Genomic DNA, 21,117 nt, shown 5'->3' with positions numbered 1-21,117 from the left:
AAATTGTCTTCTCATCATCCTAATACAGTATTGTGATGTAAATTGCAAGGAACATAATTGGTATAATTTTGGTATTTGCTCCATAGCTGGGAATGTTGTTCATGGACACTGCTTATCTCCTCACAACGAACATACAAAAATATGCTAATTTAAAAGGTTTAATTTATTTAATTAATCTAATTAATTTAATATAATTAATTAAATTAATTAATTATTTATCTAAATTTTATTCTATCAAATTTACCACTTTCGTAATGTCATTAGCAGTAGTCTAAATCTCCCAAGCATCTGTCTCGCTGCAAATGATTCACAATATATGCACCAACGAGTCCGTTTATCATCTTACAGTATATGATAGTAGGAATATATGTTATCATCCTCCATATTGTTGCAGGGTTCACCTCAGCATTATTTACAGTTCTGTACTACATATTTTAACCACACAATTTCATTTGTAATAGTGACATCATTTAAACTATTTCATTAAATCTGGTGTTGCTTGTCCATTTTAAAGAATGAAGAACAATTTAATTTATTTCATTTTTAGGCTGCATCTCTTATAAACTCATCCCTGCCCTTGTGAGGCATTGCATAATAGAAAGTTGGATTTACAAATGCGTAAATTGAAATGTGTATACTGTCTATCTAATATATATATATATATATATATATATATATATATATATATATATATATATATATATATATATATATATATAAATATTTGAGGATATAAATATATATATATATATATAAATATATATATATATATATATATATATAAATATTTGAGGATATAAATATATATAATATATATAAATATATATATATATATATATATATATATATATATATATATATATATATAATATATATATATATTATATATATTTATATTTATATTTTTACCTCATTATGTATGAGGTAAAAAAAATTTTATTGGAGTTAAAATTAACGTAGATATATGACCGAACCTAACCAACCCTACCTAACCTAACCTAACCTATCTTTATAGGTTAGGTTAGGTTAGGTAGCCAAAAAAGCTAGGTTAGGTTAGGTTAGGTAGGTTAGGTTAGGTAGGTTAGGTAGTCGAAAAACAATTAATTCATGAAAACTTGGCTTATTAGGCAAATCGGGCCTTGCATAGTAGGCTGAGAAGTGCGTTCTGGCTACTAGGTACGACATATATATATATATATATATATATATATATATATATATATATATATATATATATATATATATATATATATATATATATATATATATATATATATATATATATAGAATTGTGCTTGCGGGGGTTGAGAATTGGCTCTTTGGTCCCGCCTCTCAACTGTCAATCAACTGGTGTACAGATTCCTTAGCCTACTGGACTCTATCATATCTACATTTGAAACTGTGTCAGCCCTCCAGCCCATCACTTCCTAGTGCATTCCATTTACTAACTACTCTGACACTGAAAAAATTCTTTCTAACGTCTCTGTTGCTCTTCTGGGTACTAAGTTTCCACCTGTGTCCCATTGTTCATGTCCCACCCGTGCTGAAGAGTTTGTCTTTGTCCACCCTGTAAATTCCCCTGAGAATTTTGTAGGTGGTTATCATGTCTCCCCTTACTCTTCTGTTTTCCAGGGATGTGAGGTTCAGCTCCTTTAGCCTTTCCTCGTAGCTCATTCCTCTCAGTTCCGGGACGAGCCTGGTGGCATACCGCTGAATCTTCTCTAACTTTGTCTTGTGTTTAACTAGGTATGGACTCCAGGCTGGAGCTGCATACTCTAGGATTGGTCTTACATAAGTGGTATACAGGGTCCTGAACGATTCCTTACACAAGTTTCTAAAGGCAGTTCTTATGTTAGCCAGTCTAGCATATGCCGCTGATGATATTCTTTTGATGTGGGCATCTGGGGACAGGTTCGGTGTGATATCGACCCCCAGATCTTTCTCTCTATTTGACTCTTGCAGGGTTTCACCTCCCAGATGATAACTTGTGTTCAGTCTCCTGCTCCCTTCGCTTAATTTCATTACCTTACACTTTCCTGAGTTGAACTTTAGCAGCCATTTTCTAGACCATTCCTCCAGTTTGTCCAGGTCAAACCTTGTCAAGCATCCTGTAGTCTCTATCTATCTTCATCCGTCTTGATTCTTCTCATAATTTTTGCATCATCAGCAAACATTGAGTGGAATGATTCTATACCCTCCGGAAGATCGTTTACATATATTAGAAACAGGATAGGTTCAAGTACTGAGCCCTGTTGGACTCCTCTGGTGACATCTCGCCACTCTGATGTCTCCCCCCTCACCGTTACTCGCTGCTTCTTGTTGCTTAAGTACTCCCTTATCCACTGGAGCACCTTCCATTTTACTGCTGCCTGTTGCTCCAACTTTTTTAACAGCCTTTTATGGGGTACTGTGTCAAAGGCTTTGGCAGTCCAGGAAAATGCAGTCGACCCACCCTTCTCTTTCCTGCCTAATTTTTGTTGCCTGGTCATGTGTTTGTATACACATCAAAAAGTCGACACCAGCAATCAACAGCCAATTAATGCACAACTATATTCTACCCACTTCAAGACTCCGCACCAATATAGAAGCATCAAGAAATATGGGCCAATAGGCCCTTTGCAGTTACTTCCATTCTTCCCTCTCATTTATCCAATTACTACTCATTGTTCCGTGTTCTGTCTTGTGTTGGTCAAAAGTTTGTTCACCTCATCCAAAACTGTTGCAACATATCACCTCACCCAAATGCGACTATATAAGACAAGCTGTTTAGCGTTAGAATAAGTAAAACTCTGTTAAGTGTTTTCAGGTTTCAGGTTACAGTTGTGTGTGTAAACTAAAGTCTTTGAAAATGTAATAAGTTATTACGAAACGCGTTCAAGCATCGCGTCAGACTAGAAATAAAAATGAATTTTGGAGAATTGATTTTTCAATTACCATCGACAGCAAAAAGAAACATAAGAAATATTGAGAAAATTCGTGTTAGAATTATTAATCTTACTTTTTCGGTCATATTTAACAACATATGTTTACAAATGTTGTTAAAATTTCAAAGCCATCGGTAAAGAGGTTTCGAAAAATTCCCGCACATAAAAAACACATTTTTTTTCATTTGTGTAAATGGATATTATAATATATATATATATATATATATATATATATATATATATATATATATATATATATATATATATATATATATATATATATATATATATATATATAAATATATATATATCTTCGAAACCTCTTTACCGATTGCTTTGAAATTTTGACACAATGTTGCATTCGAATAGGTGCGTCATTTTATATACCTGCTATATACATGCCTCACCTGTGACAGGAAAACACATGCTTTTTGAAAAACAGCGCCATCTGTTAAACGTAAGAGCAACACACGCTGTAATCTCCGAAAGTTTTTCACCAAATGCTTTCAAATTTTGACACAACCTTCCATGCGAATACGCTCGTGTTTTTTATATATCTACTATATATATGCCACCCCTATGACAGGTAAAAACACGCGTTTTTGAAAACCACGCCATCTGTTGCACGTAAGACCAACACACGCTATACTAAATATGTTAAAATTCCATTTCAATGTTTCCGATTTCATTGATTAATTGAATTTTCATAGATTTCGATTTATTTTCACTTTGATTTAATTATTTTGTGTGAATTGCGTTGGAATTGAGCTGTGTTGTTTACCATAACGTTCATTTCATGAGTATAGTTTATTTTTTTATTTTTTCATTGTTTTTCATTTCGATTTTTTAACTTTTTTTATATTTCAGTGATAGGAACATCTTGGGCCAGATTCACGAAGCAGTTATGCAAGTACTTACGAACGTGTACATCTTTCCTCAATCTTTGATTGCTTTGGTTACATTTATTAAACAGTTTACAAGCACGAAAACTTCCCAATCAACTGTTGTTATTGTTATAAACATCCTCCTGGTGCTTTGGAACTCATTAATTGTTTAATAATTGTAAACAAAGCCCCCAAAGATTGAGAAAAAATGTACAGGTTTGTAAGTGTTTACGTAACTGCTTCGTGAATCTAGACCCTGATCATTTGATGTTCCCAATGTTCTGATGGAAAGGGAAGGGAAGGGAATTATCAGCGGAAAGCACCAATCCATTACAACTATATAGCACTTGGAAGGGGTCAGGATAAGGATTTGGGATGGGCCCGGGGGAAAGGAATGGTGTCCAATCACTTGGACGGTCAGGGATTGAACGCTGACCTGCATGAAGCGAGAGCGTCACTCTACCGTCCACCCCAAATGGTTAGAACATCAGATGAGGGAGTGAGGGATGGTGGGGAGGACAGGGGAATGGAGAATGGTGGGGAAAGACAAGGGGATAGGGGAATGGGGGATAGTGGGGAGGACGAGGGGACGGGGGAGTGGGAGATAGTGGGAAGGACGAGGGGACGGTGGAGTGGGGAATGGTTATTAGGACTAGGGGATGGTGGGGAGGAAAAAGGGACGAGGAAGTGAGGAATGGTGGGGAGGACGAGGCGACGTGGGAGGAGGGGGGATGGTGGGGAGGACTGGGAGATATGTGGAAGGTTGTTGTGGCTCAGCAACGTGTGGCCGGGTACAGCTAGTGTATATATATTATATATATATATATATATATATATATATATATATATATATATATATATATATATATATATATATATATATATATATATATGGAGGGATGAAGACTGTTCTACACCCTCCCTCCAAACAATAAGGGGCATAAGTTGCTGTTCAAAAGGGAATGTGATAAAAACCTTGGCAGGGCACCTGTCAACCGAGCTGCAGGTCACATCATATACTGGTCACACGGCAACATTGCTACATGAGTAGTGACGTGATCAATCTACGAATACTCGCTATAAAATTACTGTAATCTCGTCCTCTGTAATTTTTATACTAAAATATATTTTAATTATTATTATAGTTGAATTTAAGAGTCTACGAAGACTATTCATAATTTTCTCACATTAATAATTTTGGAAACATTCTGGTATGGTAGAACAAGAAAGGTTAACAACGTTGACAGAAGATACTTCTCATATTTTATTTGAGATTTCTTTACAATGGTTCTTACTAGAAAAGTTGTCTCTACAATAAAATACAAATAATATTATACACTGTACAAGGGCAGCCTCAGGTCAGGGGTTTGTGGCGCGCGCCGGGGTCATTCAGGGGGTCACTTCCCACACTCCAGCACACCCCTATACACCACGTTAAGTATGATTCTCCGTGTTCAAGGCTCATCAATTACACAAGCAAGGGGGGGGGGGAAATACAAAACAGAATAGGCAAGAAGGCGGAAGGGAACTATCAGGAGTGTCAAGCCATTACGACTATATAGCACTTGGAAGGGGTCAGGATAAGGATTTGGGATGGGACGGGGTGGGGGGGGGGAGGGGGAAGGAATGGTGCCCAACCACTTGGACGGTTGGGGATTGAACGCCGACCTGCATGACGTGTAGACCGTCGTTCTACCGCCCAGCCCAAGTGGTTGGGCACCTTTCTTCCCTCCGCCCAGAAAAGACAAAAAACGAAAGGAGACAAAAGCAATAAAAGCTGGAGCATTTATTGAGGTAGTGAGAAAACAGAACTTAATTATGTCCAGCCAAAATTTAAAACACAAGACAGGATGATTACCGAGTGTGGGAACCGGCCCTCAATCTTATCTAGTCCTGAGTAACAGAGCATCTTCATCTCACCTCCCAGCTTCTACACACACACAAGCTGGGGCCACGCGACGGGTCACCAGGATATAATATATATATACTATGATAAATAATACGATACCGACCACAAAAAGTCATTACAAAAATAAACAAACACATCTGAGACACAACAAAAATATCTATAAGGAGACTGACCTCTTCAACCATGCCTATACACAACACATTACTGCACCCTCTCCGAGTTCGCCACACATGCTAATCTCTTAAACCTAAAAATATACACGCACATTATTGAACTTAATATTCTCAACTCACTTTATATTGCCAAAATTGTATTTTACAAGAATTTAATGATAACAAACGTGCGACAAACACACACACACACACACACACACACACACACACACACACACACACACACACACACACACACACACACACACACACACACACACGCACACGCCTTCCCGCACGCATACCTCACAATGCTCCCAGTTGTGCTGGAGAGCGAGAGATAACATCAACACCAGAGAGGAACACGCCTGTGACATCCCAGCAAACATACACAATACGAAACTACAATACACGGGATTTTCACACATGGTATAAACGTCTTAACCCAATTATGAGTATTAATTTCACTTACAATATCTTAAGACTCATCTTGTACAACAAAATTAGCCAACATAAGCATAACTTCTCGTATGGTTATTTTGGAGACAAATTTGGCTTATTCGAATGCAAATTGACAGAGCAGCATTAGAGGTGTACCTATGCATGCCTCGTATGCTTCCAACTGTGTTTACACAACACTAATAATAATTCTTAGCAGCAGAAATATCTTGGAGGCAGACTGTGGTATGCGTACGGGAGATGTGGTCAGGGCTGGGAATGTGTGTTCCGGTTGGTGGTCGCGGCCCCACCACGCCCACCACTATGGTCCTCGGCCCCACCACGCCCACCACTGTGGTCCTCGGCCCCACCACGCCCACCACTGTGGTCCTCGGCCCCACCACGCCCACCACTGTGGTCCTCGGCCCCACCACGCCCACCACTGTGGTCCTCGGCCCCACCACGCCCACCACTGTGGTCCTCGGCCCCACCACGCCCACCACTGTGGTCCTCGGCCCCACCACGCCCACCACTGTGGTCCTCGGCCCCACCACGCCCACCACTGTGGTCCTCGGCCGCCCACGCCTGACTACATGACAACATGCCCCACAGTCACCCCTGAAGAAGGGCCTCTGAAGGGTTACGGGCCGAGGAAGGGGAGAACTGCGTGACTCATCTCCAGCCAGGACTTGAAAACAAAACATTTATGATACAAATTTTGGAGCATTATATATATATATATATATATATATATATATATATATATATATATATATATATATATATATATATATATATATATATATATATATATATATATTATATATATATATACATATATATATTATATATATAAACATATAATATATAAATTCACTGGCCTTTAGAAATGAGCTACGCATTACAGATTTTCTCCTCTTACTTTAGTGAGGTATAAATTGATACTAGATTGTGTGGGTGTGAGTCACACTGCACTCCACATCTTGACATGACGTCACACACACACCAAGCTGGACTTGTAATATCTGCAGATGTCAAGAGTATCTACCAGCTCACTCAGCCACAGGTGTTAGAGGAAGGTGACACATTCCACACCTACTCGCTGGTCGACGCTTGTAAACACTCGCTCATCATAAACACTTCGTTTTAACACTTATAGTTTTGAAACAAAAAGAACACTTTTCACTTCTGTGTGAGTGTAAACCCGTGCACAGGAGAGGAGTGTGAGGGAGGGGTTGGAGTGCCCCGGAGCAGGGGACGCCACACCACTGCCTGAATCACCTTATCCAACTCAGGTCCATCACAACTTTACTTCCATAAATAACAATGTTTATACAGCGAGCATCTTATGGGAGCAAAGAAACAGGTACTTCATTGAACACCTTTCACAAATACTGACCATCTGAATAAAAAATACAATTGTAGTACATGCCTTTATAATATAAAACAAATAAAAGGCCAATAACAATTCCCAAAATAAGAAAAACAAATTGAGGTAAGAAGATAGAGGCATGTCTTAAATGTGTCAACATTGTAGAGTTAGACAGCACAACTGAGTAGGCATTACTGGAGAGAAAATTATCAGTTTTTCTTAATACTGCTTTGACATGTGTCACTTGTTAAGGGACATAAGGTATCAGATAAGTGACAGTTGAATGCGTACTTGTACGGGAGGCCGCTTGATCCCTGCACCACTGTAACACTTTAAACACAGCAATGGTACTCACACCTCCAGGAATGACAAAATGATTAAAATACTCTAAATATATCTTGGCCTTGCCAGACATTTACTCTACACTGGGGAGGGACGGGAGGAGCCCAGGGGCTCAGTGTTTGTGTCTTGCATACTGGAGTGCCAGCTGGAACACTCGACTGCCAGCTGGAACAGTGGAGTGCCAGCTGGAACACTGGAGTGCCAGCTGGAACACTGGAGTGCCAGTTGGAACACACAACACCAGCACACACCTTCCGCGGGAGACGTGGAGAGAGTGATCACTTGCTGATTGATCACTTGATCACCTGAGGTCATATGTGAACCTCGAGGGATTGAGGATGATGGATCAAGAGGTAGTTGAAGCTGTAGATGTCAGTCTATCTCAGCATTAAGGATCCAATGAAGTAGCTTCTGAAAATGGGTTATTGCTGGAATCCTTATACTGGATGAGGTCGCAGTAGTTCACATCCCCTAAGAAGGTGCTGACAAGGGACAGAAGCAGTTTCTTTGACGAGTGGAGTAACTGAGTAGGGTTCGACTTGTTTGATTTTGGCTTGGACTTTCCTCTGGAGGGCCCAGTAGCACCATATGGACGAGGCGGATGTACACCTGCGGAGAGAAACTATGATTAGATAAGGAATTACACTGAGGTAATGTCCTCTGAATGCTGAAGTACAATACATGAATGAAACTCTCATGGATTATCTTGTGGTGCTTCTGAGGACCAGTGTACCCGTGTCGTTGAGTATATCCACCCCAGCCCTCACACCACACCACCCCAGCCCTTACACCACCCACCACACCACCCACCACACCACCCACCACACCTCACACACCGATACGCTGCAACTAGCAAGGCATAAATTCTAACTTTTGAATGGGTGGGCCATTAATTAAGGGAAGATCAAAGAGTGCACCAGACCCGCCACCTCCCCTTACAATCCCACCAGATTAAACGCTTCGACTCTTAAACTTAGTCGAATTGATGAGGAATCTCCACCACGCTCGATATAGCCCCAAAACACACCCGAAAAATGTCGAGTTAAGCGAACCACCAGAGAGAGCAAAGGGCCATAGCATGAAACATCTAATAATACGAAACTGACTATAATCTCACGTTCCTATGGGAACATCCGACACTCGACCCTCTGCCAGAGACACGTCCGGGTCATTTGGCCAGGACGGGGGGCGGTGAGGGATGCGACTGTCTTCTCCCAAGCGGACCATTACAAATAGTCGGGAGACTGCACACGACTCTCGCCCTTACCGCAGATAATAGGGCAAGCCGGGACACCGGAGGGAGGCTTGCGCCCCTGTGGCCGCCCAGCGGGTCTCCCGTTTAGATAGCAGAAAACCGCGAGGGAAGACATTCCACAGATTACACCTAGCTAGGGTTATCTAGCGGGAACTGGTGTGTGTGCTACCCGTAGGAGCTGCTCGTCCTGCTACAGTAGTGCGCAGCGTGGTGTGGGTGCCGCAGGGAGCGTGTGGTGGCCTGCAGGAGGTAGAGGAGGGAGGGGGCAGGGCAGACAGGAGCCAGGTGCGCGGCAGCAGGGTGGCGGCGGCGCCCAGGATGCGCCCCTCTGCCCGGCCACACACCTCGTCCTGGATTGAGACATCAACGTCAGCGCAGGTAAATACGCCCGACCCCGCTACACCGACCTCCACACCCGCCGCCCACCCCGCCCAAGCCCACACACGCCCACCCCGCTCAACCCCTGGCTCACCTACCTCCTACACACTAGTTATTACATGGGCCACGCCTATGCCACCTCGGGAGTTGGGGGGCAAGGGTGCTGTGGGCGGTGTGGGACGCCACAACTCAGGTCATTGTGTATGTGGGAGTTGTACGCTGTGTCTGTACTGGGGCGGACCCTACTCACACATGCACGCACACATGCACGCACACACACACACACACACACACACACACACACACACACACACACACACACACACACACACACACACACACACACACACACACACACACACACACAAATGTGTGTGATGTGGTGGAGGCTGACTCCATACACAGTTTCAAGTGTAGATATGATAGAGCCCAATAGGCTCACGAATCTGTACACCTATTGATTGACGGTTGAGATACGGGACCAAAGAGCCAGAGCTCAACCCCCGCAAACACAACTAGGTGAGTACAACTAGGTGAGTACAAAGCCAATGCTGACCAAAGAGCCAGAGCTCAACCCCCGCAAGCACAATTAGGTGAGTACACATAGCTTTTAGGGAGCTTTACACTGCCTACGTGAGACCAGTCTTAGAGTATGCCACGTCATCATGTCCCCACCTGAAGAAACACATAAGGAAACTGGAGAAGGTTCAGAGGTTTGCGACGAGGCTTGTCCCAGAGTTGCGAGGAATGGGGTATGAAGAGCGCCTGAAGGAACTGAACCTTACCACACTAGACAAAAGAAGGGAGAGAGGAGATATGATAGGAACATAAAAAAATACTCAGGGGGAATTAACAAAGTTGAAATAGATGAAATGTTCACGTTATATTAACAGAACGAGGGGACATGGGTGGAAGCTGGAAACTCAGATGAGTCACAGAGATGTTAGGAAGTTTTCTTCTAGCGTGAGAGTAGTGGAAAAATGGAATGCACTTAAGGAACAGGTTGTGGAAGCAAATACTATTCATAATTTTAAAACTAGGTATGATAGGGAAATAGGACCATAGTCACTAATGTAAACAACTGATGGCTAGAAAGGCGGGATCCAAGAGCCAATGCTCGATCCTGCAAGCACAAATAGGTGAGTACACACACACACACACACACACACACACACACACACACACACACACACACACACACACACACACACACACACACACACACACACAGACCATGTCCTGGAGTATGCGACTCCAGCATGGAGTCCATATCTAATCAAACATAAGACTAAACTGGAAAAGGTTCAAAGGTTTGTCACCAGACTAGTACCCGAACTAAGGGGTATGAGCAACGAGGAGAGACTACGGGAATTAAACCTCACGTCATTGGGAGAAAGAAGACTTAGGGGGGGACAAGATCTCCACATACAAGATTCTCAAAGGAATTGATAAGGTTGATAAAGACAGACTATTTAACACAAGGGGCACACGCACTAGGGGACACAGGTGGAAATTGAGTACCCAAATGAGCCATAGAGACATTAGAAAGAATTTTTTTCAGTGTCAGTGGTTGACAAATGGTATGCATTAGGAAGTGATGTGGTGGAGGCTGACTCCATACACAGTTTCAAGTGTTGATATGATGGAGCTCGAGAAGCTCAGGAATCTGTACACCAGTACCAGCTTGGTACCTGGTTGATGGGGTTCTGGGAGTTCTTCTACTCCCCAAGCCCGGCCCTAGGCCAGGCTCGACTTGTGAGAGTTTGGTCCACCAAGCTGTTGCTTGGAGCGGCCCGCAGGCCCACCACAGTCCGGTTGGTCCGGCACTTCTTGAAGAAAACTATATAGTTTTCTCTTGAAGATGTTCCGGCAATATTTCTTATGCTCGCTGGGAGGACGTTGAACAACCGTGGACCTCTGATGTTTATACAGTGTTCTCTGATTGTGCCTATGGCACCTCTGCTCTTCACTGGTTCTATTCTGCATTTTCTTCCATGTCGTTGACACACACTGTACTCCCCTTCATATAGGGGAGTACAGTAGTAGCTGCATTACTGCACATGTACCTATATGTTGATGAAACATTACTGCACATGTACCTATATGTTGATGAAACATTACTGCACATGTACCTATATGTTGATGAAACATTACTGCACATGTACCTATATGTTGATGAAACAACAAACTGCCCACTGGAACACTGACGTTGTTACGGTCCCCCCCCCCCCCGAGCCCCGCCCACCTCCCAGACCACGGCGCTGCAGGGGCGCCACCCCACCACGCCCACGGTGACAAGGTGGTGCTGGGACAGTTCCTGCCCCCCCCCCCGGAACAAGGTGGTGCTGGGACTGCTCCTAGCCGCCCCCCGGAACAAGGTGGTGCTGGGGCTGCTCCTAGCTGCCCCCCGGAACAAGGTGTTGCTGGGACTGCTCCTAGCTGCCCCCCGGAACAAGGTGGTGCTGGGACTGCTCCTAGCTGCCCCCCGGAACAAGGTGGTGCTGGGGCTGCTCCTAGCTACCCCCCGGAACAAGGTGGTGCTGGGGCTGCTCCTAGCTGCCCCCCGGAACAAGGTGGTGCTGGGACTGCTCCTAGCTGCCCCCCGGAACAAGGTGGTGCTGGGACTGCTCCTAGCTGCCCCCCGGAACAAGGTGGTGCTGGGACTGCTCCTAGCTGCCCCCCGGAACAAGGTGGTGCTGGGACTGCTCCTAGCTGCCCCCCGGAACAAGGTGGTGCTGGGGCTGCTCCTAGCTACCCCCCGGAACAAGGTGGTGCTGGGGCTGCTCCTAGCTGCCCCCCGGAACAAGGTGGTGCTGGGACTGCTCCTAGCTGCCCCCCGGAACAAGGTGGTGCTGGGACTGCTCCTAGCTGCCCCCCGGAACAAGGTGGTGTTGGGGCTGCTCCTAGCTGCCCCCCGGAACAAGGTGGTGCTGGGGCTGCTCCTAGCTGCCCCCCGGAACAAGGTGGTGCTGGGACTGCTCCTAGCTGCCCCCCGGAACAAGGTGGTGCTGGGACTGCTCCTAGCTGCCCCCCGGAACAAGGTGGTGCTGGGACTGCTCCTAGCTGCCCCCCGGAACAAGGTGGTGCTGGGACTGCTCCTAGCTGCCCCCCGGAACAAGGTGGTGCTGGGACTGCTCCTAGCTGCCCCCCGGAACAAGGTGGTGCTGGGACTGCTCCTAGCTGCCCCCCGGAACAAGGTGTTGCTGGGACTGCTCCTAGCCGCCCCCCGGAACAAGGTGGTGCTGGGACTGCTCCTAGCCGCCCCCCGGAACAAGATGGTGCTGGGACTGCTCCTAGCTGCCCCCCGGAACAAGGTGGTGCTGGGACTGCTCCTAGCTGCCCCCCGGAACAAGGTGGTGCTGGGACTGCTCCTAGCTGCCCCCCGGAACAAGGTGGTGCTGGGACTGCTCCTAGCTGCCCCCCGGAACAAGATGGTGCTGGGACTGCTCCTAGCCGCCCCCCGGAACAAGGTGGTGCTGGGACTGCTCCTAGCTGCCCCCCGGAACAAGGTGGTGCTGGGACTGCTCCTAGCCGCCCCCCGGAACAAGGTGGTGCTGGGGCTGCTCCTAGCTGCCCCCCGGAACAAGGTGTTGCTGGGACTGCTCCTAGCCGCCCCCCGGAACAAGGCGGTGCTGGGACTGCTCCTAGCTGCCCCCCGGAACAAGGTGGTGCTGGGACTGCTCCTAGCCGCCCCCCGGAACAAGGTGGTGCTGGGACTGCTCCTAGCTGCCCCCCGGAACAAGGTGGTGCTGGGACTGCTCCTAGCCGCCCCCCGGAACAAGGCGTGTGTGTCGTGTACGCCTTCGGCAGCCTGGAAGGCTGGGGCTCCCCTAAGAATTATCTAATTTAGCACGGGCGTGGTAATGGCCGGGTTGGGGGAGCGGGCTGGCCACGAGGCGGCGGCAACATCAAAGTCCAGCGCCGTGATTGAATTCTTCACACAATCACCGCACAATAATGGCGCTCTCGTGTAAAATTAGCGACGCCGGGACTCCGCGCATTGTGGCCCCTGACGCCGCCTTCGCCGCTCCGGACGCGCTCATCTCCTTCACGTGGTGGATGTCTGTCACCATGTGTGGGGGGGGGGGGACCCCTGTGAGCGTATGGTCCCTGGGCCAAGGGACCAAGGGGCAGGTGCAGTCAGGACGGACGTCTTCCTGGAGTGGGAGGCCAGGGACGGAGGCGCGGCGGAAGCAATAGAGCGGTAGTCAAGCGACCTTTCCGTCCTTTCCGTATTACGAGGCCAGCAGCCTATAGGGCGAGTGGGAAGGTGACAGGTGCGACCAGGGACCACAGGCACGACCAGGGACCACAGACACGACCAGGGTCCACAGACACGACCAGGGACCACAGACACGACTAGGGACCACAGACACGACCAGGGACCACAGACACGACAAGGGACCACAGGCACGACCAGGGACCACAGACACGACCAGGGTCCACAGACACGACCAGGGACCACAGGCACGACCAGGGATCACAGACACGACCAGGGTCCACAGACACGACCAGGGTCCACAGACACGACCAGGGTCCACAGACACGACCAGGGACCACAGACACGACAAGGGACCACAGGCACGACCAGGGACCACAGACACGACCAGGGTCCACAGACACGACCAGGGTCCACAGACACGACCAGGGACCACAGACACGACCAGGGACCACAGGCACGACCAGGGACCACAAACACGACCAGGGACCACAGGCACGACCAGGGACCACAGACACGACCAGGGTCCACAGACACGACCAGGGACCACAGGCACGACCAGGGATCACAGACACGACCAGGGACCACAGACACGACCAGGGTCCACAGACACGACCAGGGTCCACAGACACGACCAGGGTCCACAGACACGACCAGGGTCCACAGAGACGACCAGGGACCACAGACACGACCAGGGTCCACAGAGACGACCAGGGACCACAGACACGACCAGGGTCCACAGACACGACCAGGGTCCACAGACACGACCAGGGTCCAGACACGACCAGGGTCCAGACACGACCAGGGTCCACAGACACGACCAGGGACCACAGACGCGACCAGGGTCCACAGGCACGACCAGGGTCCACTGACACGACCAGGGTCCACAGACACGACCAGGGACCACAGACACGACCAGGGACCACAGGCACGACCAGGGACAACAGGCACGACCAGGGACCACAGGCACGACCAGGGACCACAGGCACGACCAGGGACCACAGACACGACCAGGGACCACAGACACGACCAGGGACCACAGACACGACCAGGAACCACAGACCCGACCAGGGACCACAGACACAACCAGGGTCCACAGACACGACCAGGGACCACAGGCACGACCAGGGATCACAGACACGACCAGGGTCCACAGACACGACCAGGGTCCACAGACACGACCAGGGACCACAGACACGACAAGGGTCCAGACACGACAAGGGACCACAGACACGACAAGGGACTACAGACACGACGACAAGGGTTAAAATCGAGTCCAAGCGATGTTAAAAGCTCTGTACCTCAAGGTACAGTCCTTGCACCGCTACTGTTCCTTATTCTCATATCTGATATAGACAAAAATACACGCCACAGCTTCGTGTCGTCCTTTGCAGATGACACAAAAATCAGCATGAAAATTACCTCTGCTGAAGACATTGAAAAACTACAAGCAGATGTCAACAAAGTTTTTGATTGGGCAGCAGAAAATAACATGATGTTTAACAGTGATAAATTTCAGGTACTCAGGTACAGCAAAAATGAGGATCTGAAACATAATACAGGGTACAAAACACAATCGAATCTTCCCATAGTAGAAAAACAGCATGTCAAGGATTTGGGAATAATGATGTCCGACGATCTAACGTTTAGGGAGCATAACCAAGCAAATATCGCGTCAGCCAGAAAAATGATCGGATGGATTACGAGAACTTTCAAATCCAGGGATCCCATCACAATGGTTGTACTCTTCAAGTCACTTGTGCTGTCCCGTCTCGAGTACTGCTCAGTACTCACTTCCCCCTTCAGAGCAGGAGAGATTGCTGAAATAGAGGGAATACAGAGAACATATACGGCACGCATAGACGAGATAAAACACCTAAAGTATTGGGATCGTCTCAAAGCTCTCCAAATGTACTCTCTAGAAAGGAGACGAGAGAGATACCAAATAATATACACATGGAAAATACTGGAGGGTCAGGTCCCAAATCTACACAGTAAAATAACAACGTACTGGAGAGAACGATATGGAAGAAAATGCAAGATTGAACCAGTGAAGAGCAGAGGTGCCATAGGCACAATCAGAGAGCACTGTATAAACATCAGGGGTCCGCGGTTGTTCAACGTCCTCCCAGCAAGCATAAGAAATATTGCCGGAACAACCGTGGACATCTTCAAGAGAAAACTGGACGGTTTTCTAAGAGAAGTTCCGGATCAGCCGGGCTGTGGTGGGTACGTGGCCCTGCGGGCCGCTCCAAGCAACAGCCTGGTGGACCAAACTCTCACAAGTCGAGCCTGGCCTCGGGCCGGGCTTGGGGAGTAGAAGAACTCCCAGAACCCCATCAACCAGGTATCAACCAGGGTCCACAGACGCGACCAGAGACCACAGACACGACCAGAGACCACAGTGACTCCAAAACAACTACCATGCGGGCTACTCAGGTCCGTGCCTTATCTTGTGGCGGCTTAATCTTCATCGCTCAATCAGTGAACAGGTGCGACACGGGTCTTCCTGGAGCAGCAGGTGTCCCGGGTGGTGGGACCTCTGGCCGGACACTTCAGCCCAAGACTCGCACGGACAAGCACGGCCTGTAAGGCAAGGTTGTCCAGGCGAAGAGTAATTATAAATGCTGAAAAAGATATGGCCACATACATGGCCATATCCCCCCACATATATGACGAGCAGGAACGGGCCACATACATGGCCCATACGAGCAGGAACGGGCCACATACATGACCCGTTCGAGCAGGAACGGGCCACATACATGGCCCACAAAGGCTCGCACCAAGAACACGGATATTTCGTTGCTAGTAGAGGTGGTTGGAGGCGCGAGGCGGCCCGGCCAGGCGGCGCAGCCAGGCCTTATCTACCCCCAGTGTAAACGCCGGCTTCTTATCAACAGAATTCCGCCATTAGCTATGGCTGCAGCTTAAGTATCGTATTTAAAACAAGTATTCGGGATCCTGCGGTATCAAAAATGATTCATATGAACATTTTCTTAATTAAATAAGCGGAACAGAACCAGTACGGAGGATGGACCACCAAGGGTGAGTTGCTGTGGTGGTAAGGTGGTGGTGGTGGTGTGCTCTCTCTCTCTCTCTCTCTCTCTCTCTCTCTCTCTCTCTCTCTCTCTCTCTCTCTCTCTCTCACTCTCTCACTCCTCTCTCTCTCTCACTCCTCTCTCTCTCTCACTCCTCTCTCTCTCTCTACCTCTCCCGGTTTCTTAGTTCTTTACTATTCCTTTACTTACTCCTCCCAAACTGTAAATTCTGATTCAATTTGTATGTGAGGTATGAGTGTGGTCCTGGGCACGGAGCCTCTGTGCTTCATAAGTAATGTAGACGCGACCAGGAAAACCTGCACCAGGCTCCCCCTTGACACCTGCACCAGGCTCCCCCTTGACACCTGCACCAGGCTCCCCCTTGACACCTGCACCAGGCTCCCCCTTGACACCTGCACCAGGCTCCCCCTTGACACCTGCACCAGGCTCCCCCTTGACACCTGCACCAGGCTCCCCCTTGACACCTGCACCAGGCTCCCCCTTGACACCTGCACCAGGCTCCCCCTTGACACCTGCACCAGGCTCCCCCTTGACACCTGCACCAGGCTCCCCCTTGACACCTGCACCAGGCTCCCCCTTGACACCTGCACCAGGCTCCCCCTTGACACCTGCACCAGGCTCCCCCTTGACACCTGCACCAGGCTCCCCCTTGACACCTGCACCAGGCTCCCCCTTGACACCTGCACCAGGCCCTCCCTTGACACCTGCACCAGGCCCTCCCTTGACACCTGCACCAGGCTCCCCCTTGACACCTGCACCAGGCTCCCCCTTGACACCTGCACCAGGCTCCCCCTTGACACCTGCACCAGGCTCCCCCTTGACACCTGCACCAGGCTCTCCCTTGACACCTGCACCAGGCTCTCCCTTGACACCTGCACCAGGCTCCCCCTTGACACCTGCACCAGGCTCCCCCTTGACACCTGCACCAGGCTCCCCCTTGACACCTGCACCAGGCTCCCCCTTGACACCTGCACCAGGCTCCCCCTTGACACCTGCACCAGGCTCCCCCTTGACACCTGCACCAGGCTCCCCCTTGACACCTGCACCAGGCTCTCCCTTGACACCTGCACCAGGCTCCCCCTTGACACCTGCACCAGGCTCCCCCTTGACACCTGCACCAGGCTCCCCCTTGACACCTGCACCAGGCTCCCCCTTGACACCTGCACCAGGCTCCCCCCTTGACACCTGCACCAGGCCCTCCCTTGACACCTGCACCAGGCCCTCCCTTGACACCTGCACCAGGCCCTCCCTTGACACCTGCACCAGGCCCTCCCTTGACACCTGCACCAGGCTCTCCCTTGCCACCTGCACCAGGCGCTCCCTTGACACCTGCACCAGGCTCCCCCTTGACACCTGCACCAGGCTCCCCCTTGACACCTGCACCAGGCTCTCCCTTGACACCTGCACCAGGCTCTCGCTTGACACCTGCACCAGGCTCTCGCTTGACACCTGCACCAGGCTCTCCCTTGACACCTGCACCAGGCTCTCCCTTGACACCTGCACCAGGCTCTCCCTTGACACCTGCACCAGGCTCTCCCTTGACACCTGCACCAGGCTCCCCCTTGACACCTGCACCAGGCTCTCCTTTGACACCTGCACCAGGCTCTCCCTTGACACCTGCACCAGGCTCTCCCTTGACACCTGCACCAGGCTCTCCCTTGACACCTGCACCAGGCTCTCCCTTGACACCTGCACCAGGCTCTCCCTTGACACCTGCACCAGGCTCTCCCTTGACACCTGCATCTGGCTCTCCCTTGACACCTGCACCAGGCTCTCCCTTGACACCTGCACCAGGCTCTCCCTTGACACCTGCACCAGGCTCTCCCTTGACACCTGCATCTGGCTCTCCCTTGACACCTGCACCAGGCTCTCCCTTGACACCTGCATCTGGCTCTCCCTTGACACCTGCACCAGGCTCTCCCTTGACACCTGCACCAGGCTCTCCCTTGACACCTGCACCAGGCTCTCCCTTGACACCTGCACCAGGCTCTCGCTTGACACCTGCACCAGGCTCTCGCTTGACACCTGCGCCAGGCTCTCGCTTGACACCTGCACCAGGCTCTCGCTTGACACCTGCGCCAGGCTCTCCCTTGACACCTGCACCAGGCTCTCCCTTGACACCTACACCACCCGCAAGCTCTCCACCACCCTACACTACCCCGTACAGGGCCAGTACCCACACAGCTGTACAGGGCGAGTAACACAGTACCCACACAGCTGTACACGGCCAGTAACACAGTACCCACACAGCTGTGCAGGGCCAGTAACACAGTACCCACACAGCTGTACAGGGCCAGTAACACAGTACCCACACAGCTGTACAGGGCGAGTAACACAGTACCCACACAGCTGTACACGGCCAGTAACACAGTACCCACACAGCTGTACAGGGCGAGTAACACAGTACCCACACACCATAACACGTTATCTTAACATGCTGGCCAACTTTGCGGGGACATTAAACACTAAAAGTACCGCGTCAAGAGCGCCCTAAGAGTCTTGTCCCCAAGACTTGAATATATTATACATGTAAATAATGAAGTGGTGAATTTTAGTGTAAAAGTTTGGCAACTTGCACAAGAGGTGGTTGACGTAGGCGTCAGCAGAAGGTCATGACCACACAGACACAGCATAGCGTACCTCACTTGGAGAAGGATTCCTCATCCATGTCTGAAGACCCTTTGGAGGAAAAGGAGGATGAAGAATTGCCCGCACCACCCGAAGAAGAACTGCAGTTGAACGAGGCTGAGGCCGGGCTGTGAGCCACGCCTCCGCCCCCGCTGCTGCTGCTGCTGCTACTCCGTCGGCTGCTGCGTCTGGTACCACCGCCACCGCCGCCGCTGCTGCTGCTGCTGCGGTAGGTCGGCTCCACAGCTCCTGAGGGAAGCGCCGAGAACAACGTTCCAATTAGGTTTTATTTATGCCAAGCAAAGTTTAATGGTGAGGAGAGTGTAGCGGGGGAGGTGTTGCGGGCCACACCAGCCACACACTCCGCACTGGTAAACACACCAATTATGCTTCATGTGCACCAATATTAACGTCTCCAAGTTTTTATATAGAGTGCGGACGGTTGTGGAGGTGTGAGTGGAAGAGACTCACCAGGCAGCGGCGTGTGGAGCTCCACCTTGACCTTGGCTGTGGCGGTGACCTTAGTGGTGATGTGGTGGTCGTGGTGACCCTCCCCCAGGTAAGTCGTCCCGGGCGACGTGGTCGTCTCCACGACCACTTGAGGTTCCACCACTATTTCGTGTGAGGACCTGAGCGACTGCGACGACCGGGTGGACGACGACGGCTCCTCCGTGATGGTGGTGAGGGAGAGGTTGGAGCCGTGCAGGCGCGGGTACAGGGACGACGACCCTCCCCCGGAACCACTCGAGCGGCGACAACTCCTCCCGCCAGAGCCGCTACGACCCCCGCTCCGTCGCGATGACCCGCTGTGGGAGTGGGCGTGGGTGGGCTGCGGCGAGGGCGGGGGCGTGGGCGTCGGGAGGCGGTCGGGATGGTTCCTAGGCACAACTTCAGCAGGAGGACCCACCAGCGAGAGCAGCACCGGCAGGAAGACCAGACCGTCGAGGACCCCGAGCACCGTCAGCGCCAGCAGCACGTAGAAGAAGTACCTGAAGAACACACCAGAACATCACGATAACAACACACGTCGTTCACCACACCTGCACAAGCAACACCGGTGGGGAAAGGAAGGGAACTGGCAGGAGAAAGCGCCAAGTTCTGCTCTCCCAAGCCAAGTTTGGGAGAGCACATGTGTATGTACATGTGTGTACTCACCTATTTGTGCATGAAAGATCGAGCATTAGCTCTTGGACCCCCTCATTGGCTCTAGCCGCCGTTTGTTTACAGCAATGACTGGTCCTATTTCCCTATTATATCTAGTTTTAAAATTATGAATAGTGTTTGCTTCCACAAGCTGCTCCTTCCATTCCACAAGTGCATTCCATTTCCCCACAACTCTCACGCTAAATATAAACTTTCTAAAATCTCTATGACTCATCTCAGTTTCCACCCATGTTTCATTGTTCTGTTTTTATTCCGTGTGAACATTTCGTTTATTTCTACTTTGTCAATCCCTCCCCCCCCCCCCACCCTGAGTATTGTGTATGCTGCTATCATATCATCCCGCTCCCTCCTTTTTTCTAACGTCGTAAGGTTCAGTTCCTTCAGTCGCTCTTC

General features: G+C 49.5%; 2 protein-coding genes across 3 annotated transcripts in view; one reads left to right on the top strand and one right to left on the bottom strand.

Annotated features, from left to right (window-relative positions):
- LOC138350263 (uncharacterized) overlaps positions 1-21,117 on the top strand; it is a 273,690-nt gene that overhangs the window by 67,307 nt on the left and 185,266 nt on the right. The window lies entirely within an intron of this gene.
- Positions 7,144-21,117, bottom strand: part of ptc (protein patched) — a 182,244-nt gene continuing 168,270 nt past the window's right edge. Inside the window, exons 17-19 of the mRNA XM_069300836.1 lie at positions 20,032-20,549; positions 19,573-19,809; positions 7,144-8,630 (exon numbers count right to left, since the gene is read on the bottom strand). Coding sequence (XP_069156937.1) covers positions 19,574-19,809; positions 20,032-20,549 — 754 coding nt within the window. The 3' untranslated portion in view covers positions 7,144-8,630; position 19,573. The remainder of the gene's footprint in view (positions 8,631-19,572; positions 19,810-20,031; positions 20,550-21,117) is intronic.

This window comes from Procambarus clarkii, chromosome 44 (genome assembly GCF_040958095.1).
Source record: "Procambarus clarkii isolate CNS0578487 chromosome 44, FALCON_Pclarkii_2.0, whole genome shotgun sequence".
Taxonomy (NCBI): Eukaryota; Metazoa; Arthropoda; class Malacostraca; order Decapoda; family Cambaridae; genus Procambarus; species Procambarus clarkii.
The sequence above is the reverse complement of the archived record's forward strand: the minus strand, read 5'-3'. Positions and strand labels throughout refer to the sequence as shown.